A 20,206-nucleotide genomic window follows, 5' to 3' on the forward strand; every position below is an offset into this window, starting at 1 on the left:
TGAGTAAATCGAAATTAACTAAATCGAAAACTTTACTTTTACTTTGTTCAAGCAGTACTAAAATAGTGACTTTTGATTGATCTCTGAATCTCGCAAGATTACTTTCAAGAGGGCAGTCTGTGTTCCATATTTTTTGCGGAGCCCAGACTGCTCATACGGGAGTATTCAATTTTCTTCAAGAAAAGCTATTACTTGACGGGAAACATTTTTCTTAAATAGTTTAGAGAATGAGAGCAGAAGGCTGATAGGGCGTAGGACACTGAACGTGGTAGGTGCATTATTTTTCGGAATTGGAATTATATTAGCAACCTTACAAACATCTGGAAAAATACCCTGTCTAAATGAATCGTTGAAAAAAAATTAACTTCATCAATACAGTGTGGTATCACTAAAGAAATCATCTTGATATTTTTATTTTCAATACCTAAAGCATTAGATTTTATTTCTTTGATAGCAGTCAAAATATCATCATCGGTGAGGGAAAAGTTCATAGGAGCATTCAATTTATTATTATTGTAGAATGAAATAGTGTTATTATTTACTATTGAATGTTCAGCCACGTTTAAAAAATAGTCATTGATTTCTTCAGGTCTACGCAGTTCAATTGGCAAGCTATTGGCTTGCGAGGATGATTTTGTAGTAACACCACAATCGGCAAGATTTCTCCATGTCAATTTTTAATTGTTTTTATTTTTGTTCAAAACCAAAAAAATCTCGGAATGTTTCTAATACTCCGGAAAATTGCCTCAAAGAAGAAATTCAAGAAAAGGGAGCGTGACGTCATCAGATACCTATATAAAATGCAGAAATCTCCATTAGTCTAGGCGTTTCTGTGTAATCGGTGTAAAAGTTCGATTATTTTTTTATTGAATGTACTCTCCTACTTATGGTCTGTTTGCCTGTGAAAGAAAAAACAAAAAAGTTTGTTACATGACTATATTTATTCAACTCGAATTGCAGTAAAAAAATTGCCCTGACAAGACGCAAAGAATCAAGAGCCTTCTGCATTTTTCTGATCATGATTTCTGCCTTTCACCAGCAATCCGGCATGACTTTGAGATTGGAGAGTAGACATAATTCGAGAATAGATATCATTCCAGCCAAAACTCCAACAATGATAACATCCATTTCAACTGATTGATCTAGATATAGTCTACGGAGTTCGAAAATAAGATCTCGATATTTCATTCATTTTTTTTTTCTCTTTTCGGACAATTCCACTTCCATGCTGAAGTGGAATACTAATGGGCCAAGGAAGTGCATACGCTGTGGACACTCATCAGTAACTTTCGATCCTTTCTGGGATTTGCCACTCCCCATACCACAAAGAACTGGCCAATTGAGTTTATCGCAATGCTTGGATTTCTTCACAAGAAAGGAAACTTTGGATGAACATGAAATGCCGACATGTTCGAGTTGCAAGGAAAAAATAAAATGCACAAAGTCTCTATCAATCCATACGTTTCTCCGTATATTAGTAATTATTCATTTTAATAGATTCTCTCTAAGGGAAAGATTCAGAGACAAGTTGAATGTTGCCATTGAATTTCCTCTAGATGAATCAGATATGACAATTTTGCAGCAGATAATGTGACTCCTTGTCGCTATAATCTATATTGTCTATAAACTACCGTAAGCGCCCTTTCACAGGGAAGCTTTACGTCTCTCGCTCTCTAGAGAGAGGGAGGCTTGTAGCACCAAAATACAACGAGTCCAATGAAGCTTTTAGACGGAGAACTGGAACCGACACGTTTCGGAAGACGAGAGCTTTCACGTTTCCTGCACCTCGAGCACCTCGAGACTGGAATTAATTTCTACTATCTGAAGATCCCTTTCCAGAATTCTATAGCATGTTATTGTTCACATTCAATAATAGATTTCCAATACAAAAAATTGAAATAAAAATAATGATGAAAAAGAATGGATAACAAAGGGAATAAGGGTGTCTGCAAGAAATTTTCGTTGCTTACAATACATTAGAAAGTTCACATCATCCGCATATGTTTTAAATTATTTCACCTGCTACCGCAGAATGTATAGAAACACCATTAAACTATCTTAAACTCTTTATTATGCTAACAGAATAAACAAAGCAAGCAATAAGTCAAGAGAAACATGGAAGGTAATTAATGATCTCAGGGGAAAGGGTAGAAAGCAAAAATTGAACACTCCATTATCATTCATCGATTTCAATAACTATTTTTGCATGATAGGAGAAAAATTAACTTAAAATATTCACATTCCGTATGATCCACTTGATAATTTAATCTACCAAAATCTACGAAAATCTACCAGACAATGCTTTATCAGTACTAGTTGACACAATAAATATCTTATATAAAGGAGGATCATGTGTGAATTTGTGTGAATATGTTTGAATTTATTTCTCAAATTATTTTAACCAAGCTTTATCGATAAGATGTTAATCTTCAGACAATAAAGCATATTTTGACTTTGACTTTGACTTTAAGCCAGGGAGTCACGTCTCCTCAAAATGCAAAAGGATGAGTAGGGCTGTGGGGCTGTTAGTTAGTGCTGTCTGCATGTCACGACTTCATGTCGAGACATGAAGTCGTGAGAATTTGAGTGGAAGTCTGCAAGGTGCTCAACGTAGATTTCGCAACTTTATCCATCCCATTCTTGATCGTTGACGTTTTTATCGTCGAGGTTTGTGCCGACGTGTAGAGAAGATATATGGTAACAGCTCAACTGCGATCCATTCTACGACTGACCTCAAAGAGCCAGGAACTAAAAAAACTCCCGGTGTGAATGGGCGGTAGGTAGGAGTGATAAACGCTCCCATATAGGAGCGAGAGACGTGAAACTTCCCGTGTGAAAGAGTCCTAACTGTTATTTATTATTCCGTGGAATTTTTTTAGAAGAGCAAAAAAAGACAATTGACATTATATTGGGCAGTTCTCAAAATGAAGTCAACAATTGTTATATCTTTTTGTAGTGCACTTTTCAACTTTGCAGTGCACTATTGGGTTGACAGGGAACCACAACAAAATTAGATTGGAACCACTGCACACTGGGCCAGCAAACTGCAGGCTACAGTAGGAACGATTGAAGATTGCATCATCAACAAACACATACCTTTTTATAACATACCTTCTTCTATGGTTTTATATTATTAGTGGGCCTGGTTTCTATCTATTTGAACAACATTTTGTTGCTATGAACTTTCTTCATATGGAACACATCGAATTAGGATTTCGTATAGATAAAATATATTTTTTCTTTATTGTCATTCTCATATATAGATGAATGTTTCGATTGTATGTTTTGAGTTTTATCAACCTCCACACAGGAAGTCGATAAAAACTGATTTCCACCACAAAAATGACTTTCGTTCGGTGCACTTGATTTCACCAAGATCGGTACATATCAGAAATACGCGAGGGACTGTGACTGCTTGCTGAGAACGTTTTGCCAAATGGATTCAATCTCCAGTGATTCAAATACAATGTGAATTACTATTTTCGCACAGGCACCGCTCCTAGAGCGCCTTAAGGAATTTCCTATAGTGCTTGTGTTTTATCCTTGAAAAAAAATACTGAGAGATTGTGAATTTATTTTGACTTGGTCGTATATCACACATATTTGGAATAACGCAATCGAGAAATATGGAGAATCAAGAGCTGTTGCGCTTGATATTCCTATGGCTTTTGACCATGTGTGGCATGAGGGTTTGCTGGCCAAACTTCGATGCTATGGCTTGTCAGATCATTTTTGTGTAAGGCTTTTCAGCTTCCTGAAAGAACGTTCCATACAAGTGGCCGTCGCTGGTGTTCCCCAGGGATCCATATTTTTTTGCAACACTTTATATTATATATCATCGACTCATTGGAAAAACCAAGACAAGTGTGCTGACGACCGCACACTTGTCTCGTCATTCCATTTGGATCCCAGGACATCGGCTACGGAGGCACATTTCACCGGCAGCATGAGGTTGCATATCTCAATGAAGATTTAGACGTGATTTCGAATTGAGGTGAAAGTAATCAGGTTCAATTCAATGCCACAAAAACCCAGGCATCGGTTTTCTCCAAGAAGATAAATGTCTCCAAACTGGATATGATGATGTCAGGTCAGACAATCCCGCTTTCTGCTTCAAAAAGTTTGTTGGAGGGTTAAAATGGACACCAATATCTCTTGGCACAATCATGTCGTTGGAATTGCAAAGGCTGCTTCTCAAAAGCTTGGAACACGACTGTTCCGAACCAGAAAACTGTACACACCTCAGCAACTTTTGATGCCTTATACAGCTCAGATCAGACCTCCTTTGGAGTATTGTTCTCATGTATACCCTAAGCATACCCTGAAACTGTTGGATTCCATCCAGAAAAGAGCCATCCGCCTGATAGGAAACGCGCGAACATCCCTTGCAACTTTGATAGTCTGGAACATCGAAGAAAGGTTGAAGATTCGTCTCTCTTTTACGTTCGCGGGACGTGTTCAAGTGACTTGGTACTATGTTCCACCAAAAGCGGTACATATCAGAATTACCTGTTTTCTAGATGAGTATACTCGTGTGTTATCTATTACAGATATCTTTCTTTATTCACAGCATAGGCTTTTTGTTATGATTGAACATCGAAAACTTGATAACTCTTTTAAATTGGACGTCGTACAATTGACTAGCTAAGCAATCTAAATACTATTTCTTTTTCAATAACGTATAGGTGTGAGTATTTGTAACAATCCTGGATACCCAAAAATACCTATCTTTACCGATACTGAGAATTCCATCACCTTTTCCACTACTGTAGAATAGGGGAAACGAACGACTGGAATATCTGGCGAAGCAGTGTACTGTCACTCACGGAAACATCTGGACTTTTGGCAGTTTTGTAGTCCTTCCCTGCGGCTCCAGAGTTGATTACCTTTATATTTTTAATCTGTTATTTATTTTACAAATTCTTTACTCAATTTCATTTCCTCTGGAGTATATACTTCACAGTAGTGAAAAATAAATATTTTAGATTCTCTTTATGAAGATAGGACATTGTATACAGGATCAAATTGCATTAGGCTTCATTTATGAATACCTCTTGCAATTGCATAATGGTACTCTTTGAATAACCTTACTAGAGGAATCCTAAACTTGTTTTGGTTGACATCACCCGAAGACGATTGTAGATACCAACAATCGAAACGTCGTGAACTAACGTGACTTGGAATCTCTACACTTTATTTTTATTATTTTCTTTTTTGCATTCCTTTAATTTTATTTATTCAATTATTATATTTTTACTTGTAGGTTATTTCACTATCATTTCATTTCAGGTTTATTGTTGCTTAATATAATTGTTATTTTCAACTATTCTTTTTTAATTATTCTTTTTTACTTATTTCAGGGATTTCAAATCATTTTATATAGTAGACAATGGAAGTCCGAACTAGTGAAATTCATTTCAGGTAAGCCACCACGTGCCATAACGTGTTTTGTGGTTGTTAACACAAATATAAAATTCCTGAGAAGAAGACTCCAGATCTAACTCAGAAAACCAAGAGTAGTCGGGGAGTGATAGTACCATTGCTCGTAGGCACAAAAATTAAATGTCACTTCTTTTCTGGTAAGAGCCTATTCTCAGAGCTGTAACCGGTAACACTGATTGAGATGATAACTGACATTAATGACAAATTCTCAGAGTAGCCAACTCAGAAAAAATACTTGTAACCCAAATGAAATCATACAAAGTTGTACTTTCCCGTGATCAGCTATCTAGACACAAAACGGTTTTCATTCGAGAAAAGGTATCGTATTTTCTTACTAAAATAGAATATTTTCACGTAAAACCAACTTGTGATTCAAAAAATATGTGAATGTAATAAGGTATCCTCTGTGAAAGTGGAAATTCAACGAAACAATAATTTAAGCTATTCTAGTCTAATCGTGCCACCAAATAAACTGCCGGGTGATATAGGGATGCAGTGATACAAAAATCTATCAGGACGACAAATTGGTTTACTTAACGTCAACTTTAGATTTGGCCTTGTTGAACCTACCAATGAAATTTGGCACAATTTTCAGAAGTCAGCTATCCAAATACAAACTAAAGAAGAGGCAGAGACAAATAACCTCACGTTCAACTTAAAGATAACCTTTCTTTTCCTGTGATCAAGGTTTCGAGTTTACACACGTTGTAGAAAAGTCCTACCAATATAATAAAAATATGGATAAACCCGTTGTACTTGCAAGAGTAATGAAAGTTCTGGGGAGAACTGGGTCCCAGGGCCAGTGTACCCAAGTCAAAGTAGAGTTTATCGGAGAGCAGAATCGTCAAATAATAAGGAATGTAAAAGGGCCAGTGAGAGAAGGTGATATCCTCACCTTGCTTGAATCTGAGCGCGAAGCCAGGAGATTGCGATAATGTTTTATTGAGGTGAATTATGCGTTTCACTAATTTTTAATTTTTTAAAATTGCAATGTCAATTATTATTTACAGGTGGTGTGGTGAAAGAAGTTGGTCGAATTTCATGCATTGATGTAAATTTTATAAATACAATAAAAATTTATTGCATTATACCTAGTTGATTTATTTACTCACTATGATTCCATCATTCTGAGTACTTGAACCACTAAGTCAGTTAAAATATCAACTAGGATTTTAATCGTAAGTATAGAAACTAGAAAAATTATGTAAAATGCGTTTATTTGCCCTAAAAACTGTGGGTGAATAATTCAACTTCATTTTGAAAACATATTTTCAACAGATTCTAAGGTTACATGGCAGAGCATTAAAACCCTCTGACCTGGTGTATGAGAAATGAATTTTCAGTTAGCAAATATTTAAAAACAAGTTTTTAGTTTGTTTTATGTTAAGGTAATTCATCAACATTTCAGCACAATTCGTTAACCTATAAATCTGTTTAAATCGGTACCATAGTTGAAATTTTACATATTAATGAAGATACTAGCTACAAAATTTTATTATTGAGAGACTGATAGTACGTCTCGGAACTGTTTTTGCAATTTCTAGAATGGAAGAATACAGTAACATTTGCAATAGATTTTCATCGTTGTAACTACGGTAAATATTCTCCCCTATCTAGAGTTGCTATTGGTGGTAATAAAGTCGATCTGGACTTCTTTTCATTGAACGAAACAAAATTTAAGTTTGCATTACGCTCGCTCAGAAATAAATTATAAATGGTAATAAATATATACATCCTCAATTATTGAATTTTCCATATCTTAATCATTCATTTATTTAATTAATATTTCAATTCAGTAAATTTATTTTCTCACTGTTATTCTTTATTAATAAATTAGGTTCACTTTTAGCAAGTAGGTTAGATGTAATTATTTGTTGTATTCACATAATTTATTGTGAAATCTCTTAGTTACCCGTTAATGAATAAATAAATAAATTTGTTTGAGAGTGAATGACAATGTTATTTGTTGGATGATTTCCATTATATAAAAATGCAATATTTCACATTCCGATTGATAGTGCATCTACTATGAGTAGTACCCACCAGAAAACGATCATAGATACTAGCAAGATGAAAGTCGTCAACACTCAAAAGCTCTTTGGAAGTCAAATTGCTGGAATGGTGTTAAGTTCAATTTAATAATCTATTCTGTGGATTCAATCCATTATGAACTCACATTTGGTGGGATATAAGGGACAGTTCAATTCAAAGTACAATTTAATTCATCCTTTAATGACTTTTTACAAAATATTTGAAATAATGACACATATTTGTTCATGATAATAATTATAGAATTTTCCTATTTTCATTAAAAACGTGTTTCACTACAAGGTTACTGTAACCGTAACTCGAATGAATTCATGAACGATGAACGAGAAACACATGCGAGACTTACCTGAGGTATCTTGCATGAATGTCTGTCAGATATAATTCAATATCCAGCGTAGTATTACCCGGGCAAGTTGTTTTTCTGCAGACATTTACCATAACCTAAGGTATAGGTAGTTGGGAGAGATGAATATTTTGAGATTTCATTTCGAAATATATATTTTCTTAAAATAAATATAACAAATTACTGATGAACAGAACATTTTTCTTTGTGAAAAATACTATGAAATTGATCAGTAATTTATGGGGGTGAACTAAAAAGTTTCTCCTTTCTAAACCTGAATTATATTGACATCTCTAAACAGTACATTCATATATGGTGTGATTATTCCGAACCTATTAACAAACCAGAATTTATCACAAATAACAGATTAATTTACATTGTTTACCTGATTTGTAGAAGGTAAACCACAAATACATGGTCCAGTACAATCCAATATTAACAATGAATAAATGAAAATACAGTGATGAGAAAGTAGCATAAAATTAGAAAAGATGAATAATCATTTTATTAGTCTGCTTTTCCGTTCTTGTTGAAGATTGCAAGCTTTCCTCCAACAGTTTTCATCTAAACTTGTTTTCCCTTGTGATATTGACAGCAACCTTGCGGTAACAAGCAACTCGTGTAAATCGTCTGGGGAAACTGCTCCTTGTTGTCTCATTTTAACAAACTCATTTTGCACTAACCCTTCTACGTTTTCAGAAATCTCATATTGAGTAAGTCTTACTGAAGTTAAATACTTTCTAATGTCTTCCAAAAGACTCGGTTTTAGAAAATGATCAGCTGCTTGGAGAATCTCCCTAAATGTATTGATGCATGTTGAATCAGGTCTGATTGGAATATGAACATCGGAGTATAGCATTGACTTTCCTTCAGAAAGTATGAGAAATGGTATATCACACTCATATTCAATAGAATAGTAATTGAAATCGTAAGCCACCTTTTGATTCTTGATTGCTGAAGATATAGCTTTAACGTTATTCACCCCTGCTGCATCAAGTTTTCCGGAACTCAGCTTAGTTTCATCCAAAACTACATGAGTATTGTCACTCAACTGGAGTACCCCAGATATCAAACAATTACTCTCATAATCTTTTTTTGGAACAAACGAGAGATTATTTAAATTCTCGAGAGTCATGGGCAAATAGTAACTCTTATGAACTATATTTGAGATGATCTTGTAAAACTCTTCAACATAATCCAAGCAATCAAGTTTTGGAATGTTAGAAAAATTCAAAGAAAATTTTCCAAGAGGCATAAAGTTCCTTCGTAGATAGATTTCAGATATCAGATGCAAAAGCAAGTACTCAGCCGCAAGCTCATCGCCTAACAGTAAGGGCTTCAGTAACAACATGAGTTCCTTTCGAATAGCATCAAGCTTACCTCCATCCTCCATCGAACTTTCATATGTTAGCAGGGGATTATGATGTTTCAACTTTCTGAAACTGACACAATGTATCCTTGGCACTAAAGAACTTGGAGGGTGCAAAGTTTCGAATTCCATAGAATTGTCATCTTTTTCTGGAATGGGATCTGTTAATGCATCTACACTGAGAAATCCTATGAATTCATATACGTTATTCAACTTCAACTCTTCTTGCTTGTTGTATACTTTCAAATGGCAAATCTTAAAAGATTCATCTGGTAGGGGAAAAGTTGACGAAACACCTTTAGCTGCTCTCACTGGTTCATTCCTTCTAGCTGAGTTTTCATTGCAAACTTTTTTGTGATTCACTACATGAGTTGAATTTACAGAGTCTTTGGCATCTTCTTCATCCATGGAATCCTGGTGATTTCGCTTTTTTGATATATTTCCCGATGATAGGTGGCCTAGATTTACTTTGAAATGCTTCTCATCTTCGATGAAGGCCCATTCATTAATCCCTGGCACTGAGATGACAACATAAGTCTGCCGCTCAGCGGTTGAATTGTTATCGCTGTTAAAATTTATGTACTCTTTTTCACCAGCAACTACATCGCAGTATCGACTTGTTCTGAGAGTTCTCTCATTGGTGCTTTCATTCACAACTTCCACTTTTTCGAGGTAGTATTCTGGACTATGCATGTCTTGAATCATACCTCTGAACCTGACTAGCGTAGAATTATCTATATGATCCCACTCGTTCACATTCATCAAAGGTAATCTGTTACGATAAGTTTGATCCTCCAGAAGATGCAGATAACGTTCTTCATTTTCAACCCACTCTATTGGAGTAATTTTGGAAAAGTCCATTCTTAAAGTCTATCTATTTTGATAAGTTTGAATAAAAACTATTTTTCAATCTTTTGGCGGTAAAAACCAATTAAATTTTATTGTCACTAACCTTATTTTTCTTCTGAGTTACAACTACTTTTTAGTTTATGGCCTCAGCAGTCGGTACTATCCGCTAATTAGAGATTAAAGGGAACAAAATCCGGACTGGTAGACAGTGGTCGAATGGAACCTAAAGTACCCAACCTTTCGTCTGCTACTGCGACAGACACCGCCAGTGGTGTGTACATCGACTTCAAATAGTTTTGATATAATAGTAATGTAATAATTAATGTGATTGTAAAACTACACGATCAGAATTTCTATTTCAACATTCTGAAGGTTGTTCTTGATTCAAGATAGATCGTAAATTGATTTAATTTTCAAGGTTTTTCTGAAAACGTAGAATACGACACTATCTAGTTTTTCCAAACTGTTTGTTCCTTCAGCGCAATCTTTACACATGTATTATCTACAAATTTTACGTTGTCCAGTACGAAACTTCCATTTTAAAATTATAATTTTCAACATGGTTTTACTTATGTGTTTTATCCTTTAGATTTTTCAACATGCCTGTCACAGTAGAATGCTAAAATACTGTGCCTATGTCGTTGACTAGGTGATGACAACTGACAGTGGTGAATCAGGCATTTGGTGCTTATGTGGATATACATAGACTTAATAGACTATTGAGATACACTTTTAAATATGTGGACCACTGCATAGAAATAGAATATATCTAGCAATAATTCTTTAGGTAAATATCTCAACTTGTCCGTAATTTAAATTTTCTAATCATCTTAATATTTATCTCTATGGGTTGTACAAAAATTGAATGTTTACAGGGATTTCACTATTATCATTATATGTTTAATTTATGGTGAGAATAATGAAGAAAAGAGAATTGAAACTTTCTATGTTTTTTACCACTTTTATTTGTATCTATTTGAGTTTAATGTATAAGTTAAAAAATGTCCTTATAGGACGAAACTGCAGTAACGTTAGTTACAAATAAAAGTGGTAAAAAACTTAGAAAGTTTCAATTCTTTTTTCTTCATTATGATTTCCTACCACGTAGTAACGGCTACATCCATCAATTTATTTCAGAATAAGTAACAAATCAATATAATTGTCTTCCAGGGTCTTTTTTTGTAACAAATTCCAAAGGCTGCTTGAAATGAGGATCCAAATATTTTTAGTAATTTTGTTAATAGCTCAAACATGCTTTGCCCCACCAGTGTCACAAACAAAGAAAGAGGCCAATGAGCAGGAGTCTGAAATAAATGGCCTAGAGAACTACATGGAATATCACAGGTACCTCAAGGAAATAGTAAATGCGTTAGAGTCTGATCCTGAATTCAGGCAAAAACTCGAGAAGGCTGATGAAAGTGATATAAAATCTGGTAAAATAGCAGACGAGTTGGAGCTTGTTTCTCATCATGTTAGGACCCAACTTGATGAAATAAAACGTGTGGAACTGGAAAGATTAAAGGAACTGACAGCTCAAAAGAGAAAATTGGAAGATCCTAGTAATTCTATTGATGAAGATCCGGTACATCATCATGTAGATCACTCCAATCCACACACATTCGAAGTGGAGGATTTGAAAAAACTCATTGCTAAAACAACCGCTGATCTGGCAGAAGCTGATAAAAAAAGAAAGGAGCAATTCAAGCAATATGAACTAGAAAAAGAATACAAAAAAATTGAAAAACTCAATCACACCAACGGAGATGAAAGAGAGAAGCTAAGGAATGAGTTCCAGGTTAGTTAAAGTTGTAACTACATCTTCAACATTAGTTCCTTTTGGATTGTAAATGTTCATATGTCTCGTAGAGGAAAATTTTGAATATTACCAGAGTTTTTTCCCAACACCAAATCGTTATTTTTATACCTCGACACGTGTTTCGATCACCAAGTGATCATCTTCAAGAGGAAGATAAAACTAATAACTACTCAAAACTAAAGCTACTTATACTAATCAGGTACATCATACAGGTAGGTAATCAGTAATACCACCCATACAAGTGTACCACCCTAAATTAATTTTACAATTGGCCTTTCTATTATTTACAATATATCCTTCTGTATGTTTAAATGTTACAGCTATATATAGAACAATTTTCAGCTATATAAAATTAGTTTCACAATATTGCCTATCTAAATATATTTACAATGTGTCTTTTTGTAGTAATCAGTAAACCCAACAATATTATTTCAACAAGCTATATAGCTTGGTATTGGTCCGTTATCGTTATTCATAATATTATTATGTTTACTTATTTCCACACTCTCATAGGCATCTAGTTGCCTGTTGTTATTAACTTGTCTAACTAATCTTAAAGAACTGAAGTCTATGGAATGGTTTTGTTGCAAAATATGATGGGTGACTGCTGATTTTTCAGGTCTTCCATATTTTAAGTGTGCTATGTGTTCCTTATATCTCACTCTAATAGATCTTTTTGTCTGTCCATAATATTTTGCATCGCAGTCCTTACATTCAATTTCGTAAATTCCAGACTTTTCCGAATTCTCGACTTTGTCTTTTGGACTTCCCAAAAGGTTCTGCAGTGTATGACTTGTTTTAAAAACCACCTTCATACCTAGTTCCTCGAAAATCTTTCTAAAGTTCTTCGTATATTGGTGGTATGGAACTGAGATGTATTTATCTTGGTTTTTGTCCTTTCTGAAAGTTGAGATTTCGTTCATTCTTAACCTAAACTTCTTTTTCCTAATTATGTCACCTACAATACCCCTCGGGAAACCGTTAGTGGCTGCTATTTCCTGTATTGTACGTTTTTCTTTTGAGAACCTATCATGTGTTAGAGGAAAAGTCAAAAGACGATGCACCAAAAAATTCAACCCAGCACGTTTGTGCTGTCCACAGTGATGTGAACTGTCAGGAATATACCTGTACGTGCTTGTTTCTTTTCTAAATATATCGTATTCTAACCCTCCATCTTTGATCCTCATTACCAAAACGTCAAGAAATGGTAGCTGTCCCTTATTTTCTACTTCATACGTGAATTTTATTGATGGACATCTATTATACCTGGAAACGATTTTGTTTCATACACAAATTGGTAAGAGAAACGAATTCATCGATTTCGTTGTTATTGAAATTATTTTTCTCTAGTAGTTCCCTGAGGTATTGCAAGGTCTGTGGAATTGGGACGCTAGGAAATAATGAACTACCATCAAAAGAAACCAAAATCTCACCTTCTTGCAAAACCATGTTTTGCAAGAATGTTGTATGAACTCTAAAGAGTTTTTTATACTAAAACCTGGTTTCGCAATAGACAAGGTTTCAAATTCCTTAGTGAGCCACTTCGCTATTTGGTAGGTAGGAGCTCCAATAGCTGACACGATGGGGCGCATTGATTTTCCCGGTTTATGGATTTTTGGGAGGCAATATAGTTTCGACACCGTTGAGTTGGAAACTTGTAACTTCCGTTTCAGTTGAGGGGTAAGTATGTTGTCGCATTTCTTTAGGACGTCTTTTACTTCTGCAATCATCTTTGGTAACGGGTTTCTGGACAATTTCGCATACGGTCCGTTGGTAATGAGAGTATTGACCCTTTCGTAGTAGTCCGATTTATCCAGAATTACTACTTTGTTACCTTTGTCGGCTTTCAAGTAAAAAACGTTCTTGTCTTTCAATCGTTTGATAAGTTTCTTTTGGTTTTTCTCGTTGTTTATTGAATGCTTCCGTATATCTGTTATCATGTTCTTAGAGATTTGATTCCTGACCTTTTCTATATATAGCTGAAAATTGTTCTATATATAGCTGTAACATTTAAACATACAGAAGGATATATTGTAAATAATAGAAAGGCCAATTGTAAAATTAATTTAGGGTGGTACACTTGTATGGGTGGTATTACTGATTACCTACCTGTATGATGTACCTGATTAGTATAAGTAGCTTTAGTTTTGAGTAGTAATTAGTTTTATCTTCCTCTTGAAGATGATCACTTGGTGATCAAAACACGTGTCGTGGTGTAAAAATAACGATTTGGTGTTGGGGAAAAAACTCTGGTAATATTCATTACTACACCAAAGGTTCCAAACAGTATATCATGAGGAAAATTTTGAAAAAAAAATTGTGTCGTAACATAAAATGATGAGCAGAACATGGTGTTGAAGTCAAAACAAAGAGCCCTTCCTTCAAAAGAATGTCTTATTAAACCTTTTTTTCTGCACCAAAAAACATTCGTGACCCACATAATTTTATTTACCTTTCCACACAAATGTACCGCTTTTCATGAAAAAATATATTTTGTCTGAGCTGTTTTCAGCGATTTTATTGTTCAATTGATGGGTTTTGGGTTCCAATGTACGTAAATATAATTGCTTCCCTTGAATATTATAAATTTTTAATTTATTAGATTGTTTTTTGACGCTATACTCAGAAAAGAAAACATTGATTGAAGTAATGGTATAAGCAGGTGAGAACTATTTATTCATGAAATATATGAATTTTTCAAAAATAAATACATTTTGTGGACGATTCTCTGTGGATGATGCAGGATGTAAACGTCTAGAAAAAAACAATTGATTTAATTCAAACCCCATTTGAATTTGGGGTATTCGAGCAATGAAATCAAATCAACTTGCATTTTTTATCTGAAATATGTCAGTTGAACAATAAAGTAACAGCTCTGACCAAAAAATATTTTCTATGGAAAAAAGTAAATTTGTGCAGTGTGTGAAGGTGATCGAGATACACATCATTCTATGAAATTCTTTTCACTGAAATTTCCAAAAGAAATATGTTTCTTATATAAATTCTAAATTGTGTTCTGCTAATCATTTTATATAAGTGCACATGATTTTATCAAATTCTTCCATTATTGGATATCTAAACATTTACCTTCTTTGGTGTTTTAGAATGATCTGCTACAATTTAAAAAAATTCTTGAATATTCAATGAAAGGGTACTATCAGCTTGTTATTTGTAATATCATCACTCTTGAAGTTTTATTCATTTGTTTATTCACGGCATCGCCTATTTTTACAAAGTAATTAACAAATTCACACATATGTACTATAACTACCAGCTAGATGTAAGGATAAAATATAAAAAAAGCAAAAATGAACCAATCAATCACAATCTTTTCACAGTCTTTTTAAATTCCTTCTGGCCATAGTTGGTATGATGAAAGGGTACTTTAAAGATTTCTGTATTTCTTGTTCTCTTTTATTTCACATTTAAAGTTAAAAGTTCAACAAGTTCCGAGGAATTTATAAGATCTGATTTTAATCTTCTATGAGGCAGAGTATTCAAGTTAAGAAACGATTCTTATATGATTTTTAAGGAAGAGAGAGATAATTTCTCTGCAGATCTAAATGTGACACCTAACATTTTTGCTCTAGAAGTAACATTTGCAATATGGGGTTTGAATGACATTTTTCAGTCAAAAGTGATTCCTAAATCGTTGGTTGTATTTGTTGTTTCTTGTTCCGATTGCTTGATTTTATATAGACCTTTTATGGGATTTTTGTTTTGGAATAAAGTAAATTCATGACACACACAGTATCGGATGACTTATGAATAATTTTGAACATCTTCAGATCATCAGCAAATATAAAAAATTGACTATAGAGAATAACATTATATAGATTATGTTGATTTATGTGAGATAATATAAGGGGTTGCATAATTTTACAAAATTTCATACCTACCAATCCAAACTGATGAATGTTATATTTATTTAATCAACTCAGCTGAATTTGAAAAACTTCAAGTCTATTTGATTATACTCAGAAATTGTTTTATGAGTGAAAATATCATGGTAATCGGCAAATAATATTCCATTATATCATTACTAGAATTGTAAAACTGATTATTTCTAATCCAATGATGGTGTGACTAATTTATTGAAAAGCATTTCAATACATATTATCAACTGATATTTTGTTTTTCATAAGCAACTGGAGGAAAAACATAAAAAACATGAAAAATTGCATGAACCGGGACATAAAGCTCAACTTGAGGAAGTTTGGGAAGAACAAGACCAAATGCAACAAGATTTCGATCCTAAAACCTTTTTTATGCTGCACGATGTTGATGGAAATGGGCTTTGGGATCAAGACGAAGTCAAATCCTTATTCATCAAGGAGCTGGATAAGATGTATCAACAAGGCGCTCCTGAAGATGACATGAGAGAGAGATATGAAGAGATGGAACGTATGAGGGAAAGTGTTTTCAATGAGATGGACAAAAACCGTGATGGATTTATAGATTTTAATGAATTTTTGCATCAAACTAATACTAATGACTTCAAACAAGATAATGGCTGGCAGGGTCTTGACGAACAAAAACCATTCACCGATGAAGAACTAGCAGAATATATTAGGCAGCATGAGGCTGCTAACCAGATACCACAAGGGCATCAGGTACCACCAGCTGGTTATCACCAAGTACCACCAGGAGGTTACCAAGAGGCACCTCAACAGGTTAACTATAATCAAGTACCACAAGGTGGGTACCAACAAGTACCCCCTGGAGGATACCAGCAAGTACCTCCAGGAGGATATCAGCAAGTACCACAAGGCGGATACCAACAGAATCCTAATGGGTACCAGCAACATCAGCAGGCACCTCAAGGTAATAACCAAGTTCCACAAGTACACCAACAAGTACCACCTGGAGGATATCAGCAAGTATCTCCTGGTGGGTATCAACAAGTTCCTCATGGTGGTTACCAACAAGGAGGGTACCAACAGGCACCACAAGGTGGTTATCAGCAAGTACAGCAAGGCCAAAATGTCCCTCCTCCAGGAGTTCCCCATCCACAGCAAGGGTCCTCGCAAAGCCAACAAGGAGTAAGTATTGAATATTGACGGGTAAATGGCTGATCCTTGATGGAAATCCATATCAAAACTTAGATGATTTATTTTGATTTTCTCTATAAAAGGTTTATAAAACCGTGAAACGTGTTTCGCTATACAATAGCTTTCTCGAGCAAGATTTTGCTTGAGAGGTTTTGTAAACATTTACTGTTCATACTCTTCATACAAAGATAGGGAAGTTATGAGCAACAGTAATTATTCTGTTTCAATTCCATAAATATAATTAATAATTTTTCTTCATTCCTAGAGAGCATGTCAAATAAATCTTCGCAGTTATTCAAAAAGATGAAGATGAAATTCTATTGCAATATAAAACTAAAAATGTTGAAATTTGCTGAAATTTTTTCGTGGAATTTATGAATATAGATAATTTTCTGTAGCTGAATGTAGCTTAAGTTTTTCGAAATGTCAGCAGTTAGTTGTATAAAGGTGTATATAAGAGTGATGGCTTTATCCATAAAAAACTCCTAATTTTTTTTTTAATAATTTTTTTAGACTTATTTGTAATATTATCCAGCAAACACACACACACACACACATATATATATATATATATATATATATATATATATATATATATATATATATATATATATATATATATATATATATATATTGCTACATCATAAATTACTAAGTTTAAATTGAAGGAGGCACTACTTTAACATTAATTATATAAAAACACTTCTTCCTATTCAGTTTGTACCAAATATTCGTTATGGAAATGAATCAGATGTTCTTTGGGAGTTTTCCCAAAGACCAAATATTCAAAATTTCTAGGATAAAAGTTTTACGTATGGAAGAGTACAGAAACAGACCCTAGAGTCCTGAAAGTTCTAAACATTTGTAAATATCAATAGTGTTTCAATTCATTTTTGACAAGGAAAATTAATTTTGTTTTCGAAATATTGACTTTGTCTTTTTTTTAAGTATTTTTTTTATCTTAACTGAAAAAATATTTGAAATAATACAATGCTGAATAGTTATCTTCAATAAATTCAATCTTTTTTTCAGAATGTGGAACACCACAACGATCTGAACACCAACGAAGTAAACCCTCATCAGAGTAAGAACCAACAAAATATTCAAGGAAATCCACCATCTGTTCCGTTACAACATGCAATCCCCCAGCAGAATGCTCCACTTGATCAAAATAAACAAGTAAAATCAGTCGAACATAATGTGCCAAATGTAATATAAGGTTAAAACAAGATAAATAGATAATCAGCTATTAGTGATAAATTAGATTGATAATCTTTGCATTTGACACAATTTAAATTTATCTTTAAACATGTTTGTAAAAAGATCCAGGCAGAATGGGCCTGGTAGAGAATAAAACAGATAAAATATAAATATAATAATAGTCTCTTCCTGAAGATTATCAGAATTGATTAATGATGAATTAGTTAATTGGTGATCAAAAGCATAAAATCCATTTTAATGGAATGTCCTGTGAACTGGATCATTTTGGATAGTGTTTTGAACATATAATTTCTGAGGTGTACTACAAAGTGTGTACATGTTGAAAAATATACATACAGTGTGGACTTGAATGTTTTTTTAATCTGTTTCTCGAGGTGAATGAGAAAAACATATCAAAGTTGCACAGAATTTATGTAACAAAGCATAAAAATTTCAGTACTTTTTGATAAGAAAGACAATACTTAAATTTTGTCCGACTTCAATATCTTATTCCGTTCAAAAGTTAGGAAGAGGGGACCATTTAAGTCCGCAGTGTATTTCACTTCAGCTTTCTTTCTTTTTTATTGAATAGGTTTTCAAAATAAGATAGGATGTTTTAATCTCACATTTGCCGCAAAATGTACCATTAATACTTGAAATTCGTATTGTTAAAATTATGTTGACATCAATTGCATTTCACCTAGCATTTATTTTTGTGAAAGTTCCTTTCTGTCAGGTTGATATTACTTTTTTAGAAGTTGTAGCAGGTTTATGCAACAACTCTCAAGAGTAAAAACTAAGAATTCAACCTTAACAAATCAATTAGAGCCCTTATGGAAACTTGACTAAGAACAAGCCTAGAAAGTTGAATAACACTCGACAAATACCTAAGAGCTTAGATCAAAGCGAAATGGAGCATGTACCAAATTGAATTATTTACAGGTGTCATTGACTACAGAAATTTCAAAACAATTGTTTCTCTTATAATAATTGGAAAAATTAGGTATACTCTTAGTTATTATTAGGTTCAGTGCTTATGTGTTGTTGTATAAACCTGCTATTACTACAATCTTGTTAGTTCTAATTTATTTACAAAAATATATTCTCATTTCTATTATCAACTGGGCTTTTTGTCTAATACCTAAACCTTTAGGCAAATATATTAAAAAAAAATTAATGAGTTTCTTCCGATCACATACGAAATAATCTTATTTTTATAGTCAAATATTTGATACCTTAATAATTAAGGTTTATTTGGTTAATCAAAAATATCACTTGCTAATAATATAACTTTCCAAAAGTGAAAGAATTTTTTTAAATCAGTTGAGAAGATACAAATGAACATGACATATTTTCTCTGTATGAATATTACAAATTCTGACTTTTATTGTCTAAAAAGGTGTTAAATTATATGACATTGATGAAATGTCAAACGCAGTCGTACACTAACGAAGGCCAACTGGAGGCTAACCTCTAACGCTATAATTTATGCAACTAAAATTACAAATCGGGACGTATGTCGCTCGCTGGATCGGTCTCGCGGACTTGTGTTTTTTAAAGCGGTCGGAGGCTTGGCTGCCTTGCAACGTATCAACGTATGGCATTTATTATTTCGGGTTGTTGATTTATTCATTCGTGGGTGGGCGGTGCGTTTGAGGTTTGTTGATGCAGGTTACAGTGTGGTACATACTACGTAGTGAGTGATGGTTTTTTTTCGGGCATATTATGTATTTATATCAAAAATTAATGGTAAAGTAATTATACCCAAGCATTTTTAGAAAAAAATAATCATAATTATTTGTCAATATCTTTTAATTTATTGCGATGAATAACCTCAAATTTTATGGGGAGGCGAAGTCTCCCTTGCCTCCTCTGACGAGCCGCCGCTGTATTTTTTATTGTTTCCTATCTAGTTCTTCCAGAGTTGTTTTCAAATCAATTATAAAAATATTGGAGATCACTTCTAAAACATATTGATGTAACAATATGCAGACCCACAAAATCATGTCAATACATGGTTAATTTACCTGTGTCGAGACAAAAGTACCCATTCTCAATAGAAAAAAAATTAAGATTGATGAAAGGAT

At 33.7% G+C, this 20,206-nt stretch overlaps 3 protein-coding genes across 3 annotated transcripts; 2 read left to right on the forward strand and 1 right to left on the reverse strand.

Moving 5' to 3' along the window:
* The first annotated feature begins 6,098 nt into the window (after positions 1–6,098).
* RpS28b (Ribosomal protein S28b) lies at positions 6,099–6,532 on the forward strand. The gene is made up of 2 exons (XM_023160843.2): positions 6,099–6,389; positions 6,453–6,532. Exon 1 carries the CDS (start codon positions 6,180–6,182, stop codon positions 6,375–6,377), a length of 198 nt encoding a protein of 65 aa, XP_023016611.1. The 5' UTR covers positions 6,099–6,179; the 3' UTR covers positions 6,378–6,389; positions 6,453–6,532.
* Positions 6,533–7,971: 1,439 nt separating this feature from the next.
* LOC111505935 (mini-chromosome maintenance complex-binding protein) lies at positions 7,972–10,544 on the reverse strand. The gene has a single exon (XM_023160844.2). It carries the CDS (start codon positions 10,062–10,064, stop codon positions 8,334–8,336), a length of 1,731 nt encoding a protein of 576 aa, XP_023016612.2. The 5' UTR covers positions 10,065–10,544; the 3' UTR covers positions 7,972–8,333.
* A 148-nt stretch (positions 10,545–10,692) lies between these two features.
* On the forward strand, positions 10,693–19,240 carry NUCB1 (Nucleobindin 1). The gene is made up of 4 exons (XM_023160845.2): positions 10,693–10,839; positions 11,223–11,847; positions 16,014–16,910; positions 17,952–19,240. The coding sequence occupies exons 2-4, from the start codon at positions 11,260–11,262 to the stop codon at positions 18,135–18,137; spliced, it is 1,671 nt and encodes a 556-aa protein (XP_023016613.2). The 5' UTR covers positions 10,693–10,839; positions 11,223–11,259; the 3' UTR covers positions 18,138–19,240.
* The last annotated feature ends 966 nt before the right edge of the window (positions 19,241–20,206 follow it).

Source organism: Leptinotarsa decemlineata, unplaced genomic scaffold (genome assembly GCF_025532065.1).
Source record: "Leptinotarsa decemlineata unplaced genomic scaffold, Ldec_3_MD MMD2_P_RNA_scaffold_2, whole genome shotgun sequence".
Taxonomy (NCBI): Eukaryota; Metazoa; Arthropoda; class Insecta; order Coleoptera; family Chrysomelidae; genus Leptinotarsa; species Leptinotarsa decemlineata.